This window comes from Camelina sativa, chromosome 8 (assembly GCF_000633955.1).
Source record: "Camelina sativa cultivar DH55 chromosome 8, Cs, whole genome shotgun sequence".
Taxonomy (NCBI): Eukaryota; Viridiplantae; Streptophyta; class Magnoliopsida; order Brassicales; family Brassicaceae; genus Camelina; species Camelina sativa.
The window spans coordinates 17485610-17497854 of NC_025692.1; the positions used below are offsets into that span (position 1 = coordinate 17485610).

A 12245-nucleotide genomic window follows, 5' to 3' on the forward strand; every position below is an offset into this window, starting at 1 on the left:
TTCAATACCTCGAATGGTGATACATCTTCTACGACTTTTGTTGGGATCATATTGATTAAATAGCACGCTGTCATCACTGCATCTCCCCAATATCGTTTAGGAACATTGGTGTGAAACATCATTGAGCATGCGACCTTCATCAGATGTCGGTTCTTTCTCTCTGCAACTCCATTTTGTTGAGGAGTGTATGGACAACTTGTTTGGTGCATAATGTTGTGTTTAGATAGGTGTTCTTTGAATCGAGTGCTTGTATATTCGCCCCCATTATCTGTTCTAAACACTTTGATCTTAGTGTTAAATTGGTTAGAAACATAATTTTGAAAATTCATAACAACATCAATCACACGATCTTTTGCAGGGAGCAGAGTGATCCAATTATATTTGGATTTTTCATCAATGAAAGTCGCAAAAGTACTTGTTATTGTCCTTAGATACGCATGGTGATGTACAAACATCTGAATGAACTAGATCAAAGCACTTGTCATAGATAATAGTAGACTTAGGAAAAACAGTTTTACAATGTTTACCAAGAATACAAGCCTCACAATTAGAGTGATCAAATGAAACATTAGGTATCATCAATTCAAGTGCAGGAGAATGAGGATGACCTAATCTAGCATGCCACATAGCATTAAAAGAAACACCTAAACAACTAGCAAAGGAAGATTTAGAGAGACTTGGTGAGGTGTCATCAAGAATGTAAAGATCATCTTTGGTACCACCTTCTCCAAGTAGTTTTCCAGTCTCAATATCCTAAAATTGAACGTCATGAGGCCTGAATATAGCATAACAATTTAGATCATTGGTTGCCCTTTTTACAGAGAGAAGGTTAGAGGTAAACTTAGGCATGTAAAACGCTTTTGATTCTTTATCAAATAACTTTAAATTACCAATTCCTTGAACTGGAATACTATCCCCATTAGCTATTATAACATTACCTCTAGCCGGTTTTATACTATCAAGTAAGTTTGAGTTGCTAATCATATGGTGTGATGCACCTGAATCAACTACTAGAGACCTATTCTAACTATGAGTGAAGAAGGTTTTACTGGAGTCTTTCATGGCAGCTAGCGATTTGAAGAAGGCTTCCAGGTCTGATTTCTTCACATAGTCTCCAAATACCATCTCTTCCTCATTCTTTGATGTACCGGCTGCACTCTGTTCATCCTTGACTCGGGTTATGTTGGCTCTTGGCTCCTTGTTCATAGTGCTTGGACTTAAATGAGGATGCAGGAACCAACACTTATCTTTAGTATGATTCTTCCGCTTGCAATACTCACATCCTCCCTTTGATCTTCTTTCATCAGGTCGGTAGGCTCCTTTGTTTGCCATCGAGAGCTCTCCTTTACCGCTAAAGAGACCAAGGGAATCCTGTTTCTTCTGAATTTGTGAGCAGACGTCGTCAAAGCTTGGCAGTTTATCAGACCTAAGGATATGCTTAATGAGGTCATTAAAGGTCGGGTTTAGAGTCAGGTGATGTATCTGTATTTTATTAGGTTTTAACCATAGTTTTTAGGTTTGTTTTGAGTCTTTTATTGAGTCAAAGTGTGCATTTAGAGTCTTTTTAGTCTTTTGTAAACCCGTGCATCCTTCAGAATTCATGGAAACCTGTCCAAAGAAAAGAGCAATGGATCAATAAAAAAAATACAATGATACCCTAGAAAATTAGGGAAAAATCGATCCTTTGGAAGTGGGAAATGAAAGAGGAAAGGAAGCATATGAAGGAAGTCTTGGGCATTACAAAGTTGAAGGAATCAATAAGTTCAGTGATCGACATTCCCTCGGCGAGACCACACATTTTCACTAATCTGATTTAGAGAGACAACAATGGGGATGTTAAAGGTTCTTTAAGGTTGTGGTGTGCAGAGTAGGGAGTGTTGATCCTAATCATGAGCAGAGTACAAAAAGTAGTCTTAATTTTGTTTGATGAAGAGTGCAAAGAAGATGTTTCAAATAATATGTGAGTTTCCACTTTCAAACATTTTCTCTGATCCTGAGTTTTTGTCTGTTCTTGCTTGAGGACAAGCAAAGATTCAAGTCCAGGGGAATTGTTGTGTCTGTATTTTATAGGTTTTAACCATAGTTTTTAGGTTTGTTTTGAGTCAAATTATGCATTTAGAGTCTTTTTAGTCTTTTGTGAGTCTGTACAAGTTCTAGGCTACTTTGGAAGGAAACTAAGTGTTTTGGGGATGAAAACAAGCATCTAGAGCAAATTTGGTGAAGACTGATCAGACTAGCAAGCAGATGGAGCAAACACAGAAAAAGCATCCAGGATCGGCTGATCCTCATTCGGGATCGACCGATCCCGTACCCGAAGTCACTTTTTTTTTCCGTTTTAAACCGACTTTTAGGGAAGCTCATGCTTGCGAAAAAGTAATATATTGGGTTCCACAAAGCCAAATAGAAGGTACATGCGTTTCCATCCTTGAAATTCATGATTTTGAGGATATTCACATTCCATGCATTGAAGAGGTGACCTCTAGTTTGGATACTCCATTGCTCATTGATGAATGCTATGATTTGATATGTGAGTCTCAACGTCTAGACATTTTAAGAGCAGAAAAACTTGCTAGGGATTATCATGAAATATGTTTTGATATTGAATATCATTGTGCTTTAAATGTTCATGATCTCGAGTTTGAGTTTTCAATGTCTGATGTATCTAGCTTTCTTCTTGAAGAATCTTACCTAGGTTGTGTTCTTGATATTGATACAATTATGCATGAAACTAAGGACCCTAAGGTTGATTATATGAATGAGGATATTGTGTTTTATGAAATTAATGGTGATGAAGTTGATTATTTTTTGAAAACCTCGTTTGAACCTGAAATTGACTTTACTTTCCCATTAAATGCATTTGATCCTCATGAGCATCCAACCATCAAGGAATATTTCAAAGTATATGCTATATTTGTAGTAAACTTCCTTGATGTGGATTTTATCGTTTTGCAATGGATAATTCTGTGTTACTTGACACATATTGTTTATTGCACTAACAAGAGAAGGACTAAAGGTCCATTGGCTCAGCCTTTTGATACTCATGATTGACATTTTGTGTTGAGTGGTCAAGCTATAGACCTTAAACAAGCGCTTATGGGAGGCAACCCATGGGTTTGTGCTGGCTTACCCTCTGTTTTTTTATTATTTATTTGTCTTAGGATTTTGGTTTTGTTTTAGGATTTATTACGGTGAAATCATGTCCAGTGTTGAGTATTTTCAGGAACAGGTACGAAACACAGAAGATGCGAAATTTTTTATTCCATGAACTTAGGATCGATCGGTCCTCCTTACAGATCAATCGATCCCGTTGGTTTTCTGTGGGTAGCTCAAAGTTCAATAGTATTTCAGATCAGTCGATCCCATCCCGAGACTGATCAGTCCCCACCCTTGCCAACACCACTCCAACACCAGATGCGAGATAACCTGTTTTTAGTTTTTTCCCATTCTTTTTCTTTTTTGCTTTGTGGGATTCATTCTTTTCTTGGATTTGCTTTCACACCGAGACGGTGTGAAGTAAGTCCTGGGAGGGGTGTCTCCAATTTACTGATGTCATTTTTTTGTTGTTTTCTTTGGATTTTTCTTTTCTTTGAGTCATTTTATCGAGTCAAAAATGTTGGGAAACAATGATCATTTCGACGAGTCTTTGTTTTGAACTAACACTCTTATGAATGCTTTAGTACTTTTGATTTTTGAATGAAGCTTGGAATGAATATGAGGAGAATCAACACGCCCCAAAAGATCCTCACCAACGAGAACATTAAGTTGATCTTGCGTTGTCTCTAGCTTTGAAAGGACTTAACCGGATTTAACTTCTTGCCTTGGGACTTGGTATAAATCGAACAAGACTCCTCCCTTAAGCAATACAAGACATGCATCTCCTCACATATTATGCTTCCCCTCTTCCCTTCAATACTAACAAAAAAAAAGAAAAAAGTGAAAAGAAAAGAAGAAGAAGAGGATATATGTAAAAGAGAAGTGAACCGAGGGTTGTGCGTAAACCTGTGCATTCTTCAGAATTCATGGAAACCTGTCCAAAGAAAAGAGCAGGGATCGATAATAAAAATACAATGATACCCTAGAAAATTAGGGAAAAATCGATCCTTTGGAAGTGAGAAAAGAGAGAGGAAAGGAAACATATGAAGGAAGTCTTGGGCATTAAAAGGTTGAAGGAGTCAATAAGTTCAGTGATCAACATTCCCTCGGCGAGACCACACATTTTCACTAATCTGATTTAGAGAGACAACAATGGGGATTCTAAAGGTTCTTTAAGGTTGTGGTGTTCAAAGTAGGGAGGGTTGATCCTAATCATGAGCAGAATACAAAAAGTAGTTCTTAATTTGATTTGATGAAGAGTGCAAAGAAGAGGTTCACAAGAATATGTGAGTTTCCACTTTCAAACTTTTTCTCTGATCCTGAGTTTTTGTATGTTCTTGCTTGAGGACAAGCAAAGATTCAAGTCCGGGGGAATTGATGTGTCTGTATTTTATAGGTTTTAACCATAGTTTCTAGGTTTGTTTTGAGTCTTTTATTGAGTCAAAGTGTGCATTTAGAGTCTTTTTAGTCTTTTGTGAGTCTGTACAGGTTCTAGGCTACTTTGGAAGGAAACTAAGTATTTTGGGGATGAAAACAAGCATGTGGAGCAAATTTGGTGAAGACTGATCGGACTAGCAAGCAGATGGAGCAAACACAGAAAAAGCATCCAGGATCGGCTGATCCTCATTCGGGATCGACCAATCCCGTACCCGAAGCAACTTTTCTTTTTTCGTTTTAAACCGATTTTTAGGATTTTATTTTGATATTTAAGTTAGAGGCTCGGCCTCCAGAGACATAAGCTTTATTTTTAGAGACTATTTTGTATTGAGAGCTGGGGGAGAAGATCTTTAATCCTTCTTGACACTGTGGAGAAGATTTCTAAACCATATTTTCTATTCTTTTGCAATTCAATTATGTTTTCTTCATTATTGATTTGCTGTTATTTTATCTCCATGTCTGAGTAGTTATTCTATTGGCTTTCGGGTTTCAAAGGGGTTTATAATTCTCTAACGATGGTGCTTTAGATTGTGGATTGATTTATTTTGTTCTTCATCTATTGTTGTTCTTAAAACGTAAACTAGATTAGCTACCTAGTTTATGATCTTAGGTTAAATTCATCATGGCGCCAAAAGTGTTGTTGAGTTGCTTGAAAAGAACATAGGTGAGCAAGGTGATCCTTAGCCAACAGAAGTTGAAGTTATGGCACCTTATGAACATATCAAACTTAAACTTTTATTGCTTGCTTGATTTGCTAGATCCAAACGATGGTTTAGGATCTAGTGAATTCATTGCATAGATAGTTAACGTTGTGGAAGTAGGTTAGCTTTACAACTGTGATTTGAGTTCTAGAACGGTGTTTAACGCATCCCCATCTAACCACCTTAGTCCGAGATTATATCCCCCATCGATTCCTTGCGTCCAATATTTCCTTTTTGATTCAAAACAACTTATTTAATTTCCGTTTTTAATTAATTCTTGTTTCACAAACTTCCTTTTTCTGTCTTAGCTTTATTCGATCTTCATAGTTTCATAGTGCAATTATTTGGTCCTTGTGGATTCGATCCTGAAGTGTTACGACGATACCACTAGATTGTGATTGAGTGCACATTAGGTTTTAATTGACCTTTTGATCATCAGGAGAAGAGCAAAGACCTTGTCTTGTTCCCTTCTCTCATTAAGAACCACTGGTCCATGGTGTTTCGTCTGAGCATTTCGAATTCTGCCCACATAGACCTAAACTTGCCGAAGTGTTTGTTGAACTCTATATCTTCTTGAGTTAGGTCATTGATAGCTTTCTTTACTTCAATGACTCGAGTGAGATTGGAGATGTTGCCAAATACATTCTTTAGCGTCTCCCATAACTCACTAGTAGTTTCACAATATGAGTAAGCTTCAAGAATGGGAGCCTCAAGAGAGTTTTGGAGTATTGAGAGGACGGTCTGATGTTCTTGAAACCATACGACTTCTTCTTCGAGTTTAGCCTCCTCCTCATCTTCTTTGATGGTTTCTTTACCATCTTCTTTGGTGGATTGCCTTGGAACTCTAGTTCCTTTAATATGGCTCCAAAGTCCGCGGCCACATAGTATGGTTTTGGTGGTCCTTGACTACATGAGGTAGTTTCCTCCCTTAAGAAAAGTAGGTAACACAAGCGGTTTTGAGTTCTCCATGTTCAAGTGGTATGGACCGTTGGACAAAGTTTTACAGTGTGAATGGAAAGAGAGAATGAGAAAAATCATAAAACGAGCGAGTAGAAAAGAAGAGTTGGATTGTTAAGTATCAATAGTCTGGCTCTGATATCATGTTACAATTGCGGAAATAGAATTGAGCAAAAAGAATCATGAGAGAATGAACTAGAAAGAATAGAATACTTAGATTAGATCATTTCAATTGTAGGTTACAAGCCATATATAGACACTACTACAACATATAGCCATTACAAGAACATTAAGAGAGAAAGGGATATAAAGTTAACTTTTCTGCAGAACACCTAAGGTCAGAGCGACCTGTAATCCTTGTTTGAATCGTTGAGCTCGTCAACCAAGGTAACATGTGACTCCTCTCTGAGATATTCTGCAACTCCCATGATCTAGGTCCTTCTTCTCTAATGTGTCTTGATATCATTAGGGCCTCTGATTCTCCATTCTTTTATATGAACCATAGCCCATAAGTGATGACTTGTACGGACAATTGTACGGACACTTGACCATTCGTCATTGTTCTCACATCCTCCTTACCTTGATCAATATCTGGAACAATGAAACTGAAACAGAGATAAAGAGAGAGTGAAACAGAGTGATGAGAGAAAAATGCAATATTACTAGCCACATATGGTGGTAAGATGTTTACAATTAAAGGATGATAGTATTGTAATATTTAATGTTGATTTTTAGAATTGAGTAAAAGTTAACAAAAAAAATAAGAAAAATAAGCAAACAATAAGCAAAATATGAGCATCATACAAGCAATATATATATATATATATATATTATATATGCAAAAAAAAACATTTTTAAAAAATGTTTATGGGTATTTTTGCAAATTAAAGATACCCTTAAACATTTTATAACATATATTATAAACCTTACAAAAATCTATAAATGATTTAATTATAACATGTTTAAGAAAATTATCAATCTATGTTTGTGGTAATTTAAAAAGGTATTGTAATAAAAGTTGTATTGTTATTTGAGGACCATATAAGTATCGATATTTTTTTATTTAAAAAATGTTCAGTAATTTTTAAAAGATTTATAACATATATTGTAAAATGTTTATAAAGTTTGACATATATTTGTTGGAAGGCGATTGCAAGACACTAACCAAGATTGTTAACAAAACTTTCCATGATATTTCCATTGAGCCTAGTTGCCGAAATATTATTTATTGGTCAAATTTATTTAACACTGTTTCTTTTGTCTATGCATCAAGAATTTGTAATAAGACAGTTCATTTACTAGCCAAATTTGGTAGTATACAAATATCTTTTAACTCTAAATGTTTTACACCCCATGCTGGCTTTCAAACCAGTTGTACGAAGACAATTCTAATTCATTAATATAAATTTATTTTTGACGAAAAAAAAATTGTTGGAACAAGCGGTAAAAAAAAAAAATTGCACATTGTTTTTTTTTACTTAGGGCAAAAAAAAAAAAAAAAATTGGTTTAAGCAGCCAACAGTGTTGGGCCGGTCTATCCTTACGCTTTCATGTGTTTAGGTAAAAATTATACTCTCACTGCTAGCACTTTATCGAATCAGGACTCAGGAGGAATACTACATCTTCTTGGTGGAAGCCTCTTATGAACTTTTTGTTTTGTTTGTTACACTGCATGTTCCCAACTCACCTTGTTATGCTCATAAAAAGATTTTCGATCTCAATCTTTATGAGTAAGGAATGAAAACTGATAGTTTTTACCATTAAGTATAGTATAAACATTATATTAAACTAGGTAATATACTGCTAGAATATAGTACATTAAGTCCAGATAATGTTTTTAATTCATATATATTATATCAAACACAAGAAGAACCATATAAAGCAAATCAAGAGCCAAGGAGAAACCATGGGGAAGCGTTTTTGTTTGCAAGAGATAAACCACACAGGGAATTAATATAACAGAACATAACCTTAAGATAAAGTCAGAAAGAAAGCTAATTAAGACGTGAGAAACCATCGAGCATCCTTGGGCTTTAAGTAAGAGAGGTTAGGAAAGCGTGTGAGTTTCTTTGTTTCAAGATTGAACACACATATGTCCCGGGACAAGTGTGAAGGTTCCACTATACCATTACGTAAACGGTCATGACGCGTGAAATAGATGGAGTTTTGTTCAATACCAAGACGATGGTCAGCAGGCACAGTTATACCCGTATCGAGAAAGAGGGCCTCATCACCTAGAAAATATATCTCAACATACACGTTTGGTTTGTAGACAAGCTCGTCCGGATCTGGATTAGGAACTTTCTTGTAGAGGTGGAAGCAGATCCTGGGTACTCCAGAGGTTACCTCATAAACGATCCTCTCAACCAACAAAACCTCGCCAGATGTTGTAACAGCAATGGTACGCTTAAAAGATGCTCCATTATAGATTTCATTATCACTACTCGGAGAAGTTGGGTAAATCTCAGTGTAATTAATTGGACACAACATCATTGAATCCTATTTGCAAATCCAGGACTCGAAAGTATCGACCATACGGGAGGACGTAAAGCATATCCCCCCGGAGTACCATGTCAGATTCACATATGCCTCGTGACCTTCTCGGAACATCGGTCAGCGTTGGAATGGTACGGTAATGATCTTCCCCGTTCTTGCAAAAGGCTATATAACAGGCACCATCCCAACTACCATCGAATAACCATGCAACTGTGTAGTCTTCCTTCTTCTTCTCGTCTACCCACAAAATACCTCTCAGATTTACCACACTTCGGGTGAAACTTAAGCCACCATTAGTTAATATCTCTCTGAAATTTTTATCACCTACTCGCTTAAGAGAAAAAACACCACCGCCCTTGATTGAGTCTAGAGGTGGAAGATCGATCATCTTCTCGCTAAACACGTCTATGATAAAGAGGTTGGATACAGAATCTAGCGTGAGGAACAAGTTACCTGAGTTTGATAGGAATCGAGTCCCTGAAAAGTCTCTCTTTGTCTTGTAAACCCTATCTTCGTCAGGGTTGTATAGCACGCAACCATCTTCTGGAAACAGAATCAGCCATGGAGATCCAGTTTTCTTGTGCAACGTTTGTTTCGAGCACATATACCAATTCCTACACACGATCTTAGCACGGTGGAAATCTACAAAACTCAATCGTTCGAAGAGAGATATCAAGATATCGACAGGAGCAAAGACCAATGGCAAGAATTAGGAGTCTCCATGGAATAAATGAAGTACCCGAGTTGGTCAAAAACTAGCAAGCGTGTAGATATCGTCTAAATTGAGTAGAAACAGAGATATCAAGCAAGCAAGAATCACAGAATGAATCAACTAGTCTCCATCGAAGTCACTTCTTCTACAAGAAAGAAAGAGAATGGGCCAAAATTTCAAGCCCAAGTAGTGAAACGCAACAAAAGGGAGAAAGAAGAATAGTGGGCCGGGTCTTACACCCAACAGTTGGACCTATTGAAAATAGTGCTCCTCTTTGTGACATATTATTAATTTGATACATAACTATTTTTTAAGTGTTATTGAGTTAAAATAAATATTGGAAAATTTCAATATAGAGTTTATACGAAGGATTCTAAAAAAAGGAACAGGCTTTTTTTTTTGATTCTCTAAGTATTCTAATTTTTGATCGACTAACAAATTCAATCATCGAAGAAACTATGACATAAAAATCAAATTAACTAAATCTGAAGAATAAAAAATTAGAATGATATAGAAGGTTTGCTCCTAATTTTGGTAACAACATAGACCGTCAAGAGTATCTTATCACATGATAGATTATGGATTAACACAACACAAACCGAGCTGGTTTTAGTTCTCTTTTATATTATCTTTATCTACCTAAAAAAATTGATTAATAAAAAAGTCTTAATTTAATTTGTTTGTCCATCATTACCAAAATACCAAGCTGACATTTTTGTTTTTAAAAAGTTGTATTTCTTTAATAGCTGGCACGAGTCTATCTTTCTGTCATTTCCACTTGGCAGTATCATAATGGTTGAGAATAGGTTTTGTTGTGAGAGACGTCGAACCTGGTTGTTGACGGTGATTCACCTACCACTGCAACTACTAGTTTAGTAGTGTATGTGAGTACAACCAAAGATGATGATGATGAAGCCATGTATCGACCAAACTTATTATCCAATTGGAAAATTATGCTTTATTATCTTTGTCTGTCCTCATTAAGTTAATTTTTTTTGTAAAATTATAATATTTATAACTGTGTTTTCTAAGTTTTTTTTTGTGGGTATTCCTATTTATTTTTATGACATCAAAACTCAATATATTAAATTTACTATTTTTTATTGATCAATATATTTATTAATTTGTTATGTTTGTGAAATTGTGATTACCGAACTTGTCTTCATTAAGTACAAAAATCTATTCTTTGTTTTTGTATAAGGAAAATAATAAAAATTATATTACCAGTATTTATTTTCCAACAGCATACATGACCGTTATATCCTCCAATCAAAGACATTATTACAAAACTACCCTTACCTCTTTCACTGACTGACTCGTCTCCTTCCCCACTTGGAAGAGATCTCAATCCGATCCAAAACCAAATCCGCCATTACTCTCTCTTCCTCTCTCTCTATCTCTCTCACACACATACACATTCATGCCAGCAATGCCAGGTCTCGTCTCAGTCAAAACACCAGCCGACGCGCCACCGCTACGTGTGTCCGTGCCAGACACGCAACCTCTCTCAAACCCGCCGCGAACTCCGATGAAGAAGACCCCTTCCTCTACACCATCTCGATCCAAACCATCACCAGGCAGATCCAGCGGCAAAAAAGATTCCCCAAGCCTATCCTCCTCCGCCGCAGCAGCCGTAGTCGACGTCGACGATCCATCACTAGACAATCCAGATCTCGGTCCTTTCCTTCTAAAATTAGCTCGTGACGCCATTGCTTCAGGCGAAGGTCCTAACAAAGCATTAGACTACGCGATCCGCGCTACCAAATCGTTTGAACGATGTTGCGCCGCCGTTGCTCCGCCTATCCCCGGCGGTAGCGATGGTGGACCTGTTCTTGACCTCTCCATGAGTCTCCACGTTCTCGCTGCTATTTACTGTAGTCTCGGTCGGTTCGATGAAGCTGTACCACCACTTGAGCGAGCTATTCAAGTCCCTGATCCAACTCGTGGCCCTGACCACTCTCTCGCTGCCTTTTCTGGTCATATGCAGCTTGGTGATACGTTGTCCATGCTTGGTCAGATCGATAGATCTATTGCTTGTTATGAAGAAGGTCTCAAGATCCAGATCCAGACTCTGGGCGATACGGATCCACGAGTTGGAGAAACTTGCAGGTTCTTAATTAAAATGCATTTAATGGTTACTTTATTAGATTACGTTTTGGTAAAAGCTTCTATTTTTTTTTTTGGTTAGATCTAAGTTTTATAGATTTCATTTCAATAATGGTTTCAGGTACTTAGCAGAAGCTTATGTTCAAGCAATGCAGTTCAATAAAGCTGAAGAGTTATGCAAGAAGACTCTAGAAATCCACCGAGCTCATAGTGAACCAGCCTCACTGGAGGAGGCAGCTGATAGGAGACTGATGGCAATTATCTGTGAGGCTAAAGGGGATTACGAAAACGCGCTCGAGCATCTTGTTCTTGCTAGTATGGCTATGATTGCGAGTGGACAAGAATCTGAGGTTGCGTCGATTGATGTTAGTATTGGGAATATTTACATGTCGCTGTGTCGGTTTGATGAAGCTGTGTTCTCTTATCAGAAGGCTCTCACTGTGTTCAAGTCTTCTAAAGGAGAGAGTCATCCGACGGTTGCATCAGTGTTTGTTAGGTTGGCTGAGCTTTACCATAGGACAGGGAAACTCCGGGAGTCTAAGTCATACTGTGAGAATGCTTTGAGGATATATAACAAGCCTGTGCCTGGGACAACTGTGGAGGAGATTGCTGGTGGATTAACTGAGATTTCTGCTATTTATGAGTCTGTGGATGAACCTGAAGAAGCGTTGAAACTACTTCAGAAGTCGATGAAGTTGCTCGAGGATAAACCAGGACAACAGAGCGCCATTGCAGGTAAGTTT

At 37.2% G+C, this 12245-nt stretch overlaps 1 protein-coding gene and 1 pseudogene across 2 annotated transcripts in view; one reads left to right on the forward strand and one right to left on the reverse strand.

Annotated features, from left to right (window-relative positions):
- On the reverse strand, positions 1024-9366 carry LOC104707371 (annotated as a pseudogene).
- The window catches only part of LOC104707372, a 4123-nt gene continuing 2596 nt past the window's right edge, over positions 10719-12245 (forward strand). Inside the window, exons 1-2 of one of the 2 annotated variants that reach the window (XM_010423705.2) lie at positions 10719-11505; positions 11624-12237. In XM_010423705.2, coding sequence (XP_010422007.1) covers positions 10817-11505; positions 11624-12237 — 1303 coding nt within the window. In that variant the 5' untranslated portion in view covers positions 10719-10816. The remainder of the gene's footprint in view (positions 11506-11623; positions 12238-12245) is intronic. The other variant, XM_019228515.1, reaches the window with a different exon arrangement.